This window comes from Tachypleus tridentatus, chromosome 1 (genome assembly GCF_004210375.1).
Source record: "Tachypleus tridentatus isolate NWPU-2018 chromosome 1, ASM421037v1, whole genome shotgun sequence".
NCBI classification, from domain to species: Eukaryota; Metazoa; Arthropoda; class Merostomata; order Xiphosura; family Limulidae; genus Tachypleus; species Tachypleus tridentatus.
In genome coordinates, this window is record NC_134825.1 from 37,486,959 (window position 1) to 37,506,804 (window position 19,846).

The 19,846-nt window shown below is 29.9% G+C and overlaps 1 protein-coding gene across 3 annotated transcripts in view; it reads right to left on the reverse strand.

Moving 5' to 3' along the window:
- The window catches only part of LOC143246311 (gamma-tubulin complex component 2-like), an 88,887-nt gene that overhangs the window by 7,830 nt on the left and 61,211 nt on the right, over window positions 1–19,846 (reverse strand). For all 3 annotated transcript variants that reach the window (XM_076492823.1, XM_076492813.1, XM_076492831.1), the window contains 5 exons: window positions 16,479–16,552; window positions 15,004–15,101; window positions 5,380–5,450; window positions 4,170–4,344; window positions 2,237–2,380 (listed from right to left, as the gene is read on the reverse strand). In XM_076492823.1, coding sequence (XP_076348938.1) covers window positions 2,237–2,380; window positions 4,170–4,344; window positions 5,380–5,450; window positions 15,004–15,101; window positions 16,479–16,552 — 562 coding nt within the window. The remainder of the gene's footprint in view (window positions 1–2,236; window positions 2,381–4,169; window positions 4,345–5,379; window positions 5,451–15,003; window positions 15,102–16,478; window positions 16,553–19,846) is intronic.

Here is a 19,846-nt window from a genome sequence, read left to right on the forward strand (position 1 = left end):
TTTCAAATGTTTATTTAAACCACCATCTGGAGGAACACAGTACCACAGTTATTTGTTAATCAAACTCAAAAACAGTGTAAATAAGATTAGTTGGAGAATTAATGAGAGCCTAGCTAGTAAGGAATGAATTATTTATCAGTGGTCTGAATTAAAATATTTATCTCATAAACAATTAAAGAAGTCTGCACAGGTTTGATTACCACACCTGACTGACAGTATGAACATAAATTTAGACTAAACAAGCATGGAAGCTTTATAAAAATAAAGTAACTTTTAAGCAGTTGTTATTTTAAGACTGTAACAATCAGTTTAATATTTCTATAGTAAACCCACAATATTTCACTTTTATAGACTATTTTAATAAGTACATAAGGTTGAGATCACAAAATACAATGAAATGACTAAATAGTTTTAATAGCTTAGCTACTTTTACTTGTAAATTTTCAGTTTTTCACAACAAAAGTAAAAGATAAAGGCATTCTTTATTAAAATAAATGTTTGTAGAAAGTGTGTATTTTAAAGTAGTACACATGAGCAAGTAATTTGTATTTTGCTAAAATCAATATCTATACAACAGCCATAGTGACTTGAACTCTTTCAAACACACTTAAAAGACATATATTATTTCATTTTTGTAATATAATTATATTTTTTATTATGCAATAGAATGAAAAAACAAATATTTTGCTTTTTGAAAATAAACTTTTTTTTTATAGTTTTATAATGCTAGTATTTATTGGTTGAGAGTAAGCGAGTGAGCTTTCTGAAATTCCCCTCTTGTGTTACTGTTTTATTCTCAAAACTTGGTGAGACTCCTGATTTAACAAAGAACTACAACACAAAACAGTGTAAAGTAATAAATATTTGTTCTTCACAGCAGCAGCTTTTCAGAATTAAGTAAAATATACACAGAAATTACGAGTTTTCACATCGTTTCTCAAACACTTTAAGACACATTTAATGCTAAATATGATTTTAGAAAAATATGGTTCATGCATCCATATATTTCTGTATATTATTTCACATTTAGATATGGAAAAATAGCTCAGAAGCAATTATTTACAAAACCAACGAAACTATTTCTATTCAAATGAAAACATAACAATTGGATGATAAAAACCAGAGGACTTATTTTAAATCCTTTATTTAAATATATTCATACACAGACAGACATACACTGCTGTGCAGCAAAATATCTTTCATAACTACCATAATTTCACTAGATCAGTTAGTTAGGTGAAATTGTGTTAAGGTCAGAAATTAATAAACCCATGACCTATTGGCAATGATAGAAACTATTAAAGCTTCCTAATGTCAGTTATTTAAATCTACAAACTTAAAAGTTTAAGTAATGGGAATTACAAATGTGTTTTAAAATGGCAACTTACATATTAGTATGGTAATCATGAATTGCATTCTAGTCTGTACACATTACTTTTAGCAAAGCACAATAGATTTAGGTTATGAAAAATCCATAATAATTAGTTTTCTACACTCTCAAAAAAGGTTTCCAGCTGACAAAGTAAAATGGAAACAGAATATGTTATTCCTTCTTGTTTATAATAGAAAAAAAAATTAATGCATACTTTCTGTTTTCTTGTTCATAAAGGTACTGTTTCATTCCTTATGAAGTGTTCTGTACAGTGGGATACATATGCCCATCAAGAATATTCCAGAAAAAATGGGAGCAGGTTAAAATGCTGATCACATTATAAATGTATTGGGCAAGCTTATCATTGAGTATAGAATTACATTCTCTCTGTTATGTGAATTCACTTACATTTACACAAAATTAGGTTTTATTGCTTGTTAGACAAACTCTCTGTTTAGCAAAGTCTTCACACCATACTAAGAACTGAAAACTATTTAACAGAATGTGCAATTTATTTTTCAAAGTACTACTGGAATACAATTTACAATAGGTGAAAAACTGATTCAGAAACCATATACAATTGTGTCCTTTGATGGAATAACTCACTTTTTATTCTAAAACAATATATATTATGCTTATTTCATGTGAATGTTTTAGAGTAAAACTGGCCATGTACAAAATTCTAGCTTCCTGGGCAAAGTCACTTTCTAGCATTAAACATTTACATTATTCTAGTTTCACTGGAACAGTAACATTCTTGTGTAAAAAATGTAGGTTGTTTTAGTTTTACAGTTAATTTTGAGTGTAAAACACATATATTGTTCTAATTTCATGGGTACAGCTACTTTCCACAAATGACCTTACCTTCATAAAACCACTAAAAGACACACACAGCTTCAGTAATCTAACAACAGTTTGAAGTAGTGTTGGATGTGTGAGCATGCAGTCTTTCAGACAGCTGTCAATGAAGTCACCATGGCAGTGAAGAACATCATCCACATTGGTTACCTACACAGATATTACAGTTAAAAATGCTACTAAATTAGTTATAACAATTCAAATTGTATGCCCAAATATTTAATGTATTTATTGAGATAACCTCTAACTACTAAAAATATTTCATTTACATCTCAACTAATCATCTTGTTTTAGAAATTAAGATGAAAAAAATATGCATTTGCTCAGGAGGGAAATACTAACTGATCTCCTTAATGTTTTTGGTAAATATTACAAAAGTCCACATTTAAATCTGAAGAGAAGCTTCTCAACTACAAAAAAAGGTAAAACCAATATTTAAAATTAAAACAAAATATAAAAATGTAGAATTTACAAAGTTGGAGATTTTATGCAAAAATACAGATCACAAACCTAAACTAAGAGTTGAAACTTGAAGTTACTGAATGCTACAGTTCTTAGCTTTGCAGTACTTGGCATAATCTCTAATATGAGCTGCTATTTTTCATAGTACATAGTACTTGCCATACTTAAATAATAATACTGCTTGTTAGTTTTCTCTATAAGCTTCAATGAAATACTTAGCCAATTTATATATGTATTAAAAACCATCTCAAAGAAGTTTGTTTATATCAATATTAATGATTTTGGTTGGGTGTCACAAGTTTCCATGAATAACATACTTTTTTTTTCTAAAGTGTGAATAGCAGTGCAGCTTTTTATGAGAACTGCTAAAAATTGTGTCAAAAACAAAAATGCTTAATTAAATTTAATTCTGAATACACAATTAGCAAGATAAAAATTATGTTGAATTAATTAAATGATACAGTATATCAAAAAGAGATAATGTTGTTTTTACTAAAGCAATGTTTTTCGCTCATCATGCCAAAGTTATACGTTGTGGAGCCTCAAACTTTCTTATACACTTTAAGAGAACCACTGGCCTAGATAATACTAAAAAAGCATCACAGTAATACCCAGCAGTTTAATTTTAACATTAAATAGTTGATTACATGATGTACAGTTGCTCATCTTCAGGCAGATAAATATACCAGTCACTGTTAGTATATAAATAGAGTTAACTGGAAAACCAACCAAGAACAATTGAATTGAGAAATATCACACTGAATATCATCATTATAACCTAGTGTTCTATAGGAAAGTTTCAATTCTCAAAATAGTGATAAATGTTAAATAGCACAGTTATACCAATAACAAGCTATTTCCTTTCCAGGTAAATTAAGTGTTACAAAGTATTGCACTATCCTGTAACAATAATACAAATAAAAAAAGTGGTAGAAAATATAATATCAGAAAAAAAGAAATGGGAAAAAACAACAGGAAGTAAACCGTGTACTTATGCACCAAGTCTATAAAAACATGAACAAGAAAAATTCTAAAATCAGTGGATATCTTAAAATGTCTGGAGACCCAAAGTCACATAAAATCAATGAAAATGTTCAACAACTTGCTTGTTTTCACACAGAATAAAACCTTAATGCTCATAACAGTATGAAAATGGTTGAAAGAATTTATCAAATAAAAATTATAAAAAATAACTTTGTCTACACCTGTTAATGAATAATCTAAATAAAATAATATCCAGTTGACTGGATTAAAGAAGGTGTTAATTTATTTCATATATTATTTTGTATTTATGCTCTTTCTAAAACAAAATTTTTTTTTTCATATTTTCTATAACAAATCCTTTTAATTTCATGAAGTATAAGAAGTTCATTTTTACATGGTTATTTCTGTGCTGTTTTGTTGACATAGGTTTTGTATCAAATATTTTTCAATGCTTTCTAGACCATTATTATTATTGTATAAACTAATAGCATACCTCATGCATCTTGGTGAGAAAGACATGCCAACTGGGCTCAACAACTTCAAACATCATATAATATTCTAGATTCTGTACAAAGTTTAACATTCTTTGTCGAAGAGCAAAGGCTGAAGCATAGGAACATGAAGCATTCAGGCTAAATGATTTTGCTACCTTGTTCAATGTCCATACACTACATTACAAACATATTATTTTTGCATTATAATCCAGTAAACAATTATGAATAATTCAAAAGTATATTGTTTATCATGATCCTTGGAAGCAAAATCAAAACTCAGATTAATGATCTTCAGAAAAAAAAATGTTACTTAAAATTAGTGATAATTTTATGGGTCACATCACAAAGTGTTGAAATATAATTCTGAGTGTGAATTAAGTTACACTAAAAATTTTGAACAAGACAAATAAGAAAGAGAGTCCCTTCTGTAAAGTAATAATTGCAAAATAGAATATTATAATTATTGTAATTTGTGACAGCACTTTTTAATTACTTAAAAATAGAGACCACACAAATAAACGACATTAAATTAGTAATATAATAACAAAATTATTTTAGAAAAAATTTAGGATTAAATTAAATTTTTACATATAGTGGACAAATAATATGTTTAAACAATTTTTTTAACCAATGACACAGATATTCTCTGCAAATAATGCTAGAGCAATCAGACAAAAACAAAATGTATTTTCAGATTTAACATAAAAATTCTGAGAAATGGTTAAATTTTCAAGTAATCCCTTTAATATATTAAGAATAAAATTGAGAAACTATGAGTGAAATAAAACTAAAAGAACTACTCAGTTCTGATTTTGAATTAAGTATAAAACATATTATGTACATGTACATATAATGTACATACACATATATAAAAGCTAACATACTATAAAATATCATAGGTTTAATGTTTCAAAAATTTAAAAAGGATTTATACGAAAAAAAGACAATATTTTCAGTTGTAAACACTAAGAAAGAAACAAATGTGATAATTTGAAATCTAATTTTCAGTGTAATAACTTTAAATTATCATAAGGGTACAACTAAAAACCAATGAGTGCAACAGAAGTATGTTGCTTGAGCAAAACTGTAGATTTTATGGAATTTGTCTTTCAAGATATCTTTGAAGTTCTGATAACAAAACAAATGCATACACATAGAACTAAGCTTTGCACCTGGAAGAAGCTGACTCTAAAAGGTGGTAATACTCACCTTCCAAGCAACGTCTCCACATGCTTGCAATAAAACAGGTGACGAAACAGCATCTGATAACAAGCCAGCACCTAAAAGAATGAGAGAGAAAAAGTTATCAAATGTAATGTATATAAATAATCTTACGAAATTAAGAAATATACCAATAAGAGTAAGTACCAGATAATATTAAATGTGAAAGAAAATCATTCAAGTAAAATGCTTACATATACATATAATCACAACTTGTTGCAGACTTTATTTTATGGCCAGTTTCTTTATCAAAATTCAATTATTGACAGCTAAGTCTATAATGTTTTGGTTATTTATAATTTAATTAAAAACATCTTACATGTGAAAAAAAGGTGCAGCAAAAAAAAGACTTAACATGCGACTTTAAGGAGTGAAATCAACGTTGATGGCTAAGCTGGTAGCTACACTTATAACACTGATAAGAAGTTTAATTCAAATATTCATTCATTAATTAGCCAGGCTGTATTTTTTTCAACATAGGGCATGACAGTAGGTAAAGTAAAATATGCAGTCTGGTTAACTAATGATTAAATATTTGCTATAAGGTTCTTATCAATGCTTTAAGTGCAGCTATCAATATGACTATCAATTTTAATTTCTTCAAGTTGCACATTCAATATTTTTGGTCACTCTTTTTCACACTCCTAGGATGTTTTTGATTAGATATCATGACTTTTTTGTTAATACCAACCAACAAACCACAGCAAAAATAGAAAGTATCAATCAAGAGTAAATCACATTTAGTTTTTGGATCACAACCCTATTATTTGGAAAAGACCTATACTTTACAGAGTCAACCAGATCCTTTAAAATATATGGTGGTAGTTTTCCTCTCTAAAACCATGTTAACAGCTCCCTTTATAGTAATACCATGAAATTTAAATTAACAGTTCCTCACTATCACCTCCAAGCAATCATGCATCAATATTTAGGCTGACTGATTAAGCTAATATCACACAGTAATAATGTTCATTAATTAGGATAAATTTCACAAAATTTAGTAAATCTGCATTGAAAAGTTAAAACCATCCACCTGATTCTTTTAAAACTTGAGCTAGAAACTGCTAATGTTCTTTGCTTGTCCTAACTGTATTCCCATATCCTTTCACCTTATAGTTTTGCTGTTCTAAATCAGCAATCTTTAATCTAAGTGACAAAAAACTAAAAACAGACCAATTTTATTCTTATGCGAGGCTGTTGTAGAAATGTTAGACCAATAGCTCATATGACTTTTTTTTGCAAAGTTTTCATTAAATTTGAGTGTTTTTTGTTGAATAACTTTGCAAAGTAGGATTATATTTCCACCAAATAAGACTCCTAATTGCAGTTTGAAAGAATCTATCAGTGTACTAGATTTGAAAAAAAAATTCCAAAAAAGTTATTTTTTTTTCTCTTTTTCTTTGAAATAAAGTTTATGCACTTTTAGTGTGAAGAAAAAAAAAAGGAAGAAAATCAGAATTGGGAATATTATATCTCAGTTACTTCTTAATGTATTACCTTTAAATTTGGTACATGAAGTAAAAGTTCAGTACAGTACATCCACTGACAATATGTGATAGCTTGGATTACCACAGTCCAAGATACAGAAGATGGAAAATCACTAAACTATTACTTCTCTTAATAACACACAGTATGTCCCATAGCAAGTTGTTTTGGTCACAAAACAAACTATCTTGTGTCTTGACCTGAAAGAGGTCATTCAGATCTTTGTTTTGATAGAGAAATAATATTCAAGGCCATGCTTAGACTGGAAGGGTGGAAGATGATGTAACAGAAACTACATAAAATCTACTTAAGCTCTCCATGTAACTGTAAGTTACATTCTTATAAGGCAATAAAATAATACACACAAATTAAAATTTACTTTAACAATATATAAAGATTTTAATTATTCCTATGACATACTTTTATTTCATTCAAGGTTTTTAATGGCTTTACTGTGATACTGTAACTTTTAAATACTTACCTAAAACTAATCAAACATTATTAACTGTGTTAGTCATAGCCACCACCTTCTGAGTTGAGAAACTAGACAAAAGGAGCTAATCAACACAAACCAATACCAGGTTTTATACAATCACCTAGTGGGATTTAATCATCACCTTTATAAGTTACCCCACACCCAAAAGTGCATTGTGCAATTTTTTATTATTTTTTGCAATGATTAAATGCAAACAATGGACCAACAGTTCTACAGTCCAACACACTAGCCAATGGAACATGCTTAACTCTATTCATTGTTGTATAGTCTGTTAATATCACACTATCTAAATTTTACAAGTTCAGAAAAGTTAAAAACAATTCTGCTTTTTAAGAGTTACATTTTATTAATCATTAAATGTTTTATATGAAATAACTGAACAATACATATTGTAATGAATATTTACTTATAAATTGAAAAATATATATTTTTCTTTGAATATATAATATTTAAGTATTATTTTTTCATTAATCTACTTTTTAATTATTATTACATACTTGATAAAAACATAAAACTATGTTTTACACTTTATGTGACTGAAAACTGAAAAACAACATTCAATAAATTGAAGTTAAACTTTCAAGGTACATAAAATTTAATTCAGCTTAAATGATAAACAAACATTTTCTATTCAATATTATGTAACCCTCTGCATTCAATTCAGGTATGGCTCTGTTGCATGTGTCATATCCTTCTACTGTGCAACAACTTACATTTAAAATTTTATTAAACAAATTTATTTCCAATGCATGTCAATAAATTTGGGATGAAAATGTAGTTTATAATAGAATACTTAAATTATACAAGTTTTATATCATTAACTTAAATAAAACATTTAAAAATTCTCAAATTTGATTTTAATGTTATATTGTGTTAAAGATTTCTCCACTTTATAATTTTCTAGCTTTACAGATACACTGGTGCAATTTTTAATGAATTAGAAACACAAAGTAAACAGCTTCTTCTCCACATAAGGCTTATTACAGCTATTTCATTTTTACTTGTATATAAATTACCTTCAGTTTCTTTGCCACTGACCATCATGATCCTACACTGAACATCTAATGGAAGTTTTATTATTTATAGCTTACATAAAAATCCAGGTAAGTTATGGTAATTTTCAACACTCTATTCTAGTCACTAATAGTTTTTGTGAGGCTCAATGAGATTTTTACTTTGACTTTTACTTCAGTGAAAAATAAGCTCCAGTATATAATGAGTAAAAATAATTATTTTAATGAATACATTAATTGTTTTAACTAAAGTAACTAAAATGTAAAAATTAAAATCTTTTCTTCTATTGTTTTAACTAAAGTAACTAAAATGTAAAAATTAAAATCTTTTCTTCTATTGTTTTAACTAAAGTAACTAAAATGTAAAAAATTAAAATCTTTTCTTCTATTGTTTTAACTAAAGTAACTAAAATGTAAAATTAAAATCTTTTCTTCTATTGTTTTAACTAAAGTAACTAAAATGTAAAATTAAAATCTTTTCTTCTATTGTTTTAACTAAAGTAACTAAAATGTAAAAACTAAAGTTAAAATCTTTTCTTCTATTGTTTTAACTAAAGTAACTAAAATGTAAAAATTAAAATCTTTTCTTCTATTGTTTTAACTAAAGTAACTAAAATGTAAAAATTAAAATCTTTTCTTCTATTGTTTTAACTAAAGTAACTAAAATGTAAAAATTAAAATCTTTTCTTCTATTGTTTTAACTAAAGTAACTAAAATGTAAAAATTAAAATCTTTTCTTCTATTGTTTTAACTAAAGTAACTAAAATGTAAAAATTAAAATCTTTTCAGCTTAGCAAAATAACACTTAACTAAAACAAAATGCCTACAATTTCACGAACTCATTCAAATGTATTTCACTTGCTGTTTGTAATAGGTTTAGAATAAACAACAAATGGGCTAATGCTGTGATTTATTGCTTTTAATAGGTGGCAATGTAAAGATACATCAGTATGTAGATAAACTTGTATGTTTTGGCTGATAATGAGATTCATGATATACAAGGGCAGTAATCCCACAATGTCATGTTGTTTATGGTACATCAGAAGAATCAGTGATCCTTAACCACACTGTAGATGTAGAATAAAATAATCTATTGACCAATCTGGGGTGCTTGTTCAAACTAAAATATGGAATAAAGAAGCAATCGCAACTTTGATTAGCTTGTCTTATTTTCATGGTCACTGCAAAGATTTCCAAAATAATTGCTTCCAGCAATGTTAAAATTGTGCCTCCATCACACAAGTTTAGCTACCAGTAAGGAAAGACGGGTTTTTTAGTCACCTACGTAGACAATAATGTGAAACAAGTAGATGAACAATGCATTCTACAGGGTGTTCAGAAAGTCACTGTGCAGTTTTGTAATCATATTTTATTCAGTCTATTTCAAGCCAGCAACTGATAGCAGTGTTTAGAAACAAAATAAGAAGGATCCAGGCCTGTATTGATGCCAACGGGGGTCACATTCAACATTGTTTATAATTGTCATTCATATTTACCTCCTGTATTCTATATTGAAACATGTCTGTTAATAAATATATAAGTGCACAGTGACTTTCCGAACACTCTGTATTTAAGTTGTGTTGTATAAAAATATACCACATAGAAAACACAATGAATATAAACACCTACATTGTACGTCATCATCCTACCACTGATCAACATGAAACTATCAATAAGGTATCAGTCAGGGCTTTGGCTGTTTTCTCATCACAGATAATAAAATTCTGAAAGTTTCTGGATAGCTGTGGTTGTCTGAAGCTTTCAAAACAAAGACGCTGTACATGTCAGTTCAGATTCAAGCTGTAACAAAATGGATTGGCACTTTTATTGCTACTAATCTCAGGCCCTATTCAACTGTAGAACAGACAGCATTTAAGGGTTTTCATTAACGAACTAGAACCCAGACACCACATCCCCAGCAGACAACACTTCAGCAGTATGTTCCTTCCTAACTTGTATAATGTATTTAAAATTAGAACCTCTAAACATCTTGAAGACTGCCAGGAGTATTAGTCTTACCACAGATGGATGGACTTACAAAGCAGTGGGGAGCTGTATTACTGTAACAGCGCATTTCAACACAAGTGATGAACTATGTTCTCCAATCTGTTATATCAAAACGTTATATACCTCAGCTATAGTTGTGACAGACAATGTATCTAATTGTGAGCATAGCAGTTAAGTATATAACTAAAATACATATTATCTGTTTGACACATACTATTAATATAGCAACTCAAAGAGGATCACAAATAAAACAGATGGGCTAAGTGAGAAAAGTTACCAAACAGAAAGTACTCAGTTTGACACAGCACAAGTTGATAGTTGATGACAGTACAGGATGGAAGAGTTCAGAGGATATGTTATTAAGATATTTGAACAGAAAGCAGCCCACAGTGTTTGCTATGCTCACGAACCCTCATATAAGAAAAAAATCATAAAGACTCTCTCAGAGGATAATCTACATAATTATGAAGTTGTGGAACTCCTGAAACCATTAAAAAATTCCAACCATGTTATGCTAGTCAAACCCAACGATTTCACTGACACTACCCTTGCAACATTAACTTTTATTGTCATTGAAAGAAACAGATAACAAGTCACAATTCATCATGAACTGCTATCTCTGCTGACTTGTCCAAGTAGTACAAAGATAAAGAATTGTGAAATGTACTACTTCAAAGTTCTGTACTGGATCCTCATTTCAAATGACTGCTATTTATTTCAGATGAAGAACAACACCTGAAGTCTTTGTCTCAAAGTTACTAGCTTTGTTAATCTTTCTCAGGTAATTTTGTAATCCTGTGCTGCAAAAAATAATTTTTTTCTTAATAAAAAAACATTTACAGTATTATTGTACATGTAATTGTATATTATGTTAGTAAATATTCATGTGAAAAGTCGTTAATAAAACAGTTTACACTGAATTTCATCTGCAGTTTTTGTTGCTTTTTTCCTTTTGAATGTATGTCGATTGTTGAAACACTTAAACTATACAATATGATTAAATTGATTATTATTTCATATTGAAAACCACATACCAGGTTTTCAAATATTTGCTTACATTTCTTAATAATTGTTAGATAAAAACAGAGCTTCCTGATGTGACTTGGACTAAGAATATAACAAAAATTGAGTTACATCAGCAACAAGCTACTCTTGTACCAGTTAAAACAGATCCTGACTGGGACACTGGTAGTGAAAATTAACAGCCTCTGGTGATGAAAAGTGCAATGGAGGACAAATGTGGTGATGTTTTTGTGTCACACATTGAGCCAGCTATATCTATATCTAAATGTTGTGATCAGGAGATAATCTCATACAACCATAGGAACTAAATCACTATAAATAGTTCAGCTTTACAGTGTTTGAAGGAAGACAACTTAAAGTATCAACTATTACCTAAATCTACTTCAGCATATTTCTTATTAATTTCTGTAACATATGTGCCCAATGAGAGAGTGATCTCCATGGTTGGTGACATTTTTACAGTCCAATGATCTAGTCTCAACTCAGATAATGTTGAACACTTGTGTTTTCTAAAGAAAAATCAAGTGAAAGTGTTGCCACGTGTCATGTATTTGTTTATTAATAATACCTAAGTTATTATTTTGAGTGTAAGTGTTACAAAGTCACTTATTACCCCCATACACAAATAAATAATTTAACACTAATATGCATGATGATACATATCACACTGTAGCAAAGGTGTGTCATTACACCTCTAATGATATGAGGATTACTGATCCAGTTGGTACAGAGTAGGACACTGGTTTCCAGACAAGTCTCCCCAAAACATTCTGCATCCTGATTGAGACCCTTACACACGTAAAGAATCTACAGATACTGAGTACTTAACAGTAACGTATATTTTGTGCACTGCTAGGACCCCCCCATGATACACTCCCATGGCTTACAGGGGTATGTATCCCCAAATTTTGGAATTCCTGAAGTGGAGAAATAAAAATTAAATTAAAAGAAAAGATTTTAAAACATGTTAATATTGAAACTATTAAAAAATTAATTTGGAACCTACTGGTCAATAATGCAGTCAGTGCAGAGGAAATAACGGTATTACCAAAATTTTTTTTAATCTTTTAATTTCACTGGACACAGAAAATTTCTGGAGTAAGTTTTAGTGTAAAAAAAAAAAAAGAGTTAAGATAATAAGTTTTGACAAAAACTTTTGATATAAATTTAGAATGTTCTAAGAGTTATGCAAATAAAAATAATAAAATTAAAATATATATTTTTAATCTTAGCATGGCTCAGTAAAAGCTTTAAAATTTCACACATAAATCCTTAGTACAAATACTTTATTAAAAATGTGACTTTTTTGGGTACAGCAAACTTTTAGAGTTTACTAACAGCTTGCTCAATGTTCGGAGATCTAGGATTGATTATTGTGATCGCTCCCACTTAACAGATGATTAACAAGTTAAAATTTAGAAGGAAAATAAAGTTCATCCAGAGGTTAAAATCAAACATGAACAGATACTCAAAAATTTATAAAGAATAATGAACTTTGAATTATTATTTTAAACGTTATGTCGACTATGATTGTGAGATTTTAAAGTTATGTTTTTCTTAACTCTACAGGAGAATGGAGACGTAAGTCTCCACATTACTTGCAGAATAATCTTAGGATACGTTCCATAGCACCTATAGGTGAACACATAACCTACAATTCATGTCAGTTTGCTTTTTAAAATTAAATATATGTATAATTAATAAAAAAAAGGTTGTGAAACTGAATAGAATCTGACAACTTAAGAATATGATTAATTGATGCATGAAAAATGTTTGTTCAACTACAAAATACTAAAATATAACAGTAACAAATACAATATTTTTTCTGAGTACATTTAGAGACTAACACTAATTCTCTAACCTTCACAACATTATACAACAATAAATTTCATAGAACTGTTTATTTATTAAAGAAATTATAACTTCAGTTCAATGTGATCAAACAGGAGATACTGTATCCAAAAGTCAGTTAGAAATGGATGTTATACTAAATTAAGAAAGATGATTCCAGGTAAGCTTTCTTTTTAAATAGAAAGAGCTGATGATTTGTCATTCTACAGGGTATTCTACATGCAACAAACACTAAGAAAATAATCCGTAGTTTAACAAACTCAAAAGCTCAGGATACAAAATTTCATGATTAATTAGTAAGAAGTCAAAGCTCTATATACAGCACACATTTCATCTCCAAGAAGAGTGTACTTCATTGTGCATGAACTACAATTCTTGTACTATGTTTCTGTGTTTATGTTTTCTTTAAAACAGAAAAGAGAATCTGCAGTCATCACTCAGCAATCAATGAAGTTTCTTCTACATCCACTGGATTTCTGAATAATGTTTAAACTGTTGTTCTGGATACTTCATTTATTGTTTTTCAGGATATACATTTATTGTGGTTTCTCCATGTCATGTTTTATGTATGGGTTGGATTCTTTACATCAGGTGTTTGTGACTTACTGATGATAAATTTCAACAATAAACAAACAGCACACATTCCACTTGTTTTAAAGAAATATGGTAAGTCAAACATGTATACAAATTTTGTTACACTGCTGGTTATCACAGATATATGCACAACTTTAAATAATTACCTCTTTTTCTTTACACAGTCTGTTTCAATTACTCTAAAACACAAATAGCAACATGAATTATTCTTCTCAATTCTTCAGTACAATCTGTCTTGTTTGTGATAACTTAAATTTGAAAACTGTCACTATACATACTTAATGGTTAATGTAACAACCACTCAGTTTATATCTATCTTTCAAACAGAATTTACAACACTTATTTATAGCACAACAGAGGTCTTGAATGTTCCATTCACTTCCAGATATTATGATGAAATATTAGTCAATTAAAACAATGAGGAAAGCTCAGAACATTATAATAACATGACATAATAGTATAACAACTGCAAATTCACGATTACCAAACTGCACAATGACAATGTACAATTCATAAACAGTTACATCAACAAACCCACAATAATCTATCACTTCTAAAATAGCTAAGTTTAACATCTGTGCTATAAAAACTATATAAATCTTAGCACTTCCAATTAAACTTAAATTGAAACAGTCATGTATATTTAACACAATCTTTTGAACATTTTTCAAAGTCTGTCCCAGATACTTTGGTTGTTTGTTTGCATTTCACATTATATCTGTTCTGGACGCTTTGGCTTTTAAATGGTTTCCAAATTACAACTTTTGTGTAAACACTAGCTTTTCAAACCATGTTCCATGCTTGATCAGTTTTGTTTTGATAGTAACCAAATTTTGGTACAAAATTCCTGATTACTTTTTATGCAATGTCTGATCTGAAGTTTTGTACAAAAATTTGGTTACTATCAAGACAAAATTGATCAAGTGTTAAATAAAAATTTTAAATCACTTTTAAACAGAAGAACTTAAACATCTTCACAAAGAAACATGTAACATATTAGTGTAGATAAAGTTAGTTAAAACTGACATGAAGTAGGAGTCATAATAAGTAAGCAATCAGTGTATGCATACATATGCATATGTACATACACATATAAAAATCAAGAAAATAATAAAGAGATACTCTTTCACATATAAAGCAAACCTTTCTGTTGATAACTAAAGAAAGAGGCCACTGGACTTCATAATCAAATGCAACTGCTTCTAGACCAGTGATAGGCATTTCTGGAAGTTCTGAGTAGTCTAATGAGAAAGGTTATTTATAAGAACATAAACTTACTTGATAAAACAAATCTTAAACACAATTATGTTTTGTTTCATACAAACTTCTTTTGGCAAATTAATATACAGCTCCTGATTCTGCATTATAACTTTACATCAGATTATACAAACCTTTGAGAGGCTGCAAAACATGCCTTATTCTACTTTGTAAAGATAATAACAATAAATCACATAAGAAAGTAAAATGAATATTCTAGTTTGTACAACCTTTGTTACCAAACCTCAAAGATACACTACCAAAGTTAGACAAAGATTTCCAAATAGATTATAAATCTAATGGTTTAAAATTTGACAAAAATCAAGATACAATGCAAGGATAAGTATACATGTATGTTTAAAGCAATTCACAAAATCAAATCAGCTGATTTGGACTTTACAGATATATTTCAACCATTCTCAGATATATTGTAATGTCAGGAGATAATTATATATAATAAATTTTACAGCTTATCTTGTTTTCAAAAACATTCAAAATAATTTTATCAATAACTATAAATAGATCCTTATTACTATTCAGGTTTTACTTGAAAATAAGAATCAAAATAGTTATGACTGACTTGGTGTCAATGGCATTTGAAATTTACATTATGTGCAAGAGAAACAAAGTTTCACAAAACAAAGATCTGACAGAAAGAACATTGTATAACATTTAGAATGAGGATAAACAACATTATAAGCTGTAGTTTCATCTCTTCAACTTTACAAATAACTGATGTACTGAACTTGAATGTAAATCAAATATAACTGATGCTCTATTCATCAATTACAACTGTTCTTACTAACAGTTATCTATATATATACATAAAATGAAAGTAAATATTAGAACACTTAGATCCAAAGTTCTTTGCTTGTTACAACTGACTCACCAAACCTATTCCAGGATGTATTCTTGACAACATATTCAAACACTGTCTGAGCAAAACCTCCAAAAATCATTCACTTGTCTGTTAAATGTAGAAGTGAAAGGACCTAAAGCACTAAAGCATTAACAGTAGATACAAATTACATTTTACCCAACATAGACCATCATTGTAGTGCCTGAGGAGACATTTTGAATCCTTTAGTATAGCAGTGTAATAAAAACACTTTAAATGAACTTATAAAACAATCCAGTTTAGCCTTCTTATCATTATTGGATGTTCTTTAACCTGCTATTCCTCTGTGTGTGTATATATACACACTAAACATTCAAACTAAGCTTACATAATACTACCAACAATCACTGAAGTTTTAAATGTGGCAGATAAGTTGTAATAAAGTAGTTTCAACTGGGTTTTATACAACTCAGATCAGATTTTGCTTAACGTTCAAAGTTAGATATGAAATAAAACAACCAACCTTTCTGATCATTGCTTGTAATCATAAGAATCTTGAACATCTGAGAAAGTAGGTCATATGGCAATAACTCTACTCTGAAAAAAAAAATTATGCTCAGACTGAGCACCTATAAACACTTTTAAGACAAACAAGAAACAGATGTTAACTCTGTGCTACAGTTCTCAAAACTCAATGATGTTTTACTTTCATGTACAGAATGGTCTAAAACCAATGTAAATGGTATCATTCATCAAGCCAAAGGGAAACCACTAGTAAAAAGCATGAAAGATATCTGTCTTGTAACATAAATATTGGACCTTCTTGAAGAAATGTTATAAAAGCATTCTAACCAAGAGAATCAATGTATTGAAATATTTTTTGTGAATCATTTCATACATCCTCAGTAAAAATGACTGTTTCATAATAATTTTACAGTACCCTACACATCTATAATCAGCATATTCCTCATGTGGTTATAAATGTACATGACTGTTTGTATCTGTTATGCAACTACCAATCTTCTTGACAGTATCCTGGAACTCAAAGCTACTAAAAAGTCTCAACAAAAATACATTAGGCTTATTGCTATAAGATACAAGACACTACTTTCATTTACAATTTATGTTTACTTTTTTAACTTTTGATAAAAACATACATCTCTGAATTTATATCAATCAATCATATATACTCGTCACATATAAAAATACAGCCATGTGAAAAAGTTAGGACACCCTATGAAAGCCTGTGTATTTTTGTAACATTTTTGGATATATAGATATTTAATCTCAATTTCAACAATACTGAGAGATTATAGGAACATAACTAAACAATTAAAACTACAGAAAAGACTTTTCAAGATCTTCTGTAAATGCAATTCTACAAAATGCATATTCTAACTGAGGAAAAAGTTAAGACACCCTACTCCCTAATAGCTAGTGTTACCCCTTTGGCTGAAATAACTGCAGTGAGATGCTTCTTGTAGCCATCTACCAGTCTCTGACATCAGTCTGAAAAAAGTTTGCCCCACTCCTCAATGCAGAATTCTTTCAGCTGCGAGATGTTTGAGGGGTTTCTTGCATGTACAGCCCGTTTCAAGTCACCCCACAGCATCTCAATGGGATTAAGATCTGGGTTTTGATTTGACCATTCCAGGACTATCCATTTCTTAGTTTTCAGCCAGTCCTTGGTGAATTTACTGGTATGTTTTGGGTCATTGTTGTGTTGCAGTGGCCAGTTCTGCTTCAGCTCTAATTTTCGTATACAGTAGAATTCATGGTGGATTCTATGATTGTGAGCTGTCCAGGTCCTGCTGCAGCAAAGCAGCCCCAAACCATGACACTTCCACCTCCATGCTTCACAGTTGGTATGAGGTTCTTTTCCTGGAATGCTGTATTTGGTTTTCGCCAAACATGCCCTCTGTTCTGGTGTCCAAATAATTCAATTTTGGACTCATCTGTCCAAAGAACCTTATTCCAGAAGTCCTGGTCTTTGTCTACATTCTCTCTGACAAACTTCAGTCTGGCCTTGATGTTTCTCTTAGAAAGCAAATGTTTCCTCCTTGCACACATCCCATGCAAGTTAAACTTGTGCAGTCTCTCTCTGATTGTAGAGGCATGCACTTTCACATCAACAGTAGCTTGAGCCTGCTGTAGGTCCTGTGATGACATGTTAGGGTGTTTGGAGACCTCTTTTAGCATCTTGCGGTCTGCTCTCAGGGTGAACTTGCTTGGAAGACCACACATGGGCATGTTGGCAGTTGTTTTGAAAGCCCTCCACTTGTTGACTATTTTTCGGACAGTGGAATGGCTGATTTCAAAATTTTTTGGGATCTTTTTAAATCCCTTACCAGACTCATAAGCTGCTACAATTTTCTTTCTGAAGGCCTCAGACAGCTCTTTTGCTCTCACCATGGTGCTCATGCTCACTTTAGGAGCACACCAAACTAAATGTCTGAGGTTTAAATAGGGCAAGCCTCAAAATGCTGAGTAACGATCTTCTAATCATGTGCACCTGGTGTGATACACCTGTGTGTGAGTTGAGCCATTTTAAGCGGGAATAAATGTGGGGGTGTCCTAACTTTTTCCTCAGTTAGAATATGCATTTTTGTAGAATTACATTTACAGAAGATCTCGAAAAGTCTTTTCTTCAGTTTTAATTGTTTAGTTATATTCCTACAATCTCTCAGTATTGTTAAAATTGAGATTAATTATCTATATATCCAAAAAAATGTTACACTAATACACAGGCTTTCATAGGGTGTCCTAACTTTTCACATGACTGTATACATATACTTTGCCAAGCTGGTTTCTTTAATCCAAGTAGCCATTAAGATATTTGTATCCTACTACCTCAAAGCACTATAGTTATGTTATTTCATCATTGTTCTAGAAGAGGTACCTACATTGTAGTACAATATTAACAAACAAAACTAGGATAAATTAACCTCAATTGTGATTGAATAGTTATACACACACACACACATACATACACATATAAGTCAATTCATTCCTGTGCTATTATACAGTGTTTATGTAAATGCCACATCTACTATCTTTGTGTTGTTTTCCAAGGATTCATGTTAGCCATCCCTACAGTTACTGTTTTTTTGAAAAGTTGATCTTTATTTATTTTTAATGCACTGTTTCAACAGACTTACAAAGTTTGTATTTACAACCAAGTACTAAATACAACAAAATTAAAAAATTTTTGATAGGCTGTTTATTTAGAATATTCACGATGAAACTAAATTGAATGAACAGAAGCCTCCTGTTGTAGAAACACATGCAAACAATGATGCTTCAAAAATTTTCACCTTTTGTCTTTGGGTTAGTGTGTGTGTGTGTGTGTGTGTGTGTGTGTGTGTGTAGTGTTGTCTCTCTTTATAGTATTCTGGTGGATTGTGGAATATGTGCTATGATTGACTGGTTATTCATGTGTCTGATTAGTGGAGACTTCCTGTAGATTCAACCAATGATAGTCATAGGCTACTCATCTCTATTCCAGAATCTCTGTTTAATGAAGGTTTTATTGTGTTAATGCAAAATGATTCTTTAATTTTTCTTGCCTTCCAAAGTTTGTCTGCATCAGTGATTCTAGTTTCTTATCAGTTTGTGTTCAGTTGACATGGTATGTTCTTCATCAATGAATTTTGGGTTTTCATAAGTTTTGTACTGTTTGTATGTTCTTTTATTCTTGTCTCAAGTTTTCTTTCCATTTCTCCAGTAAATATTTTGTTGCAGGAACACAAATTCATAAATGATGTTTCTCACTGGGAGATTTTCATTTGTTTTTCACCAAAATGGATTTCAATGTCTCGAAAGACTTCTGCTGGATGTCTATGTTGGATATCTTGGCTATTTACTTGAGTTTTTCACTGACATTTTGCAAGT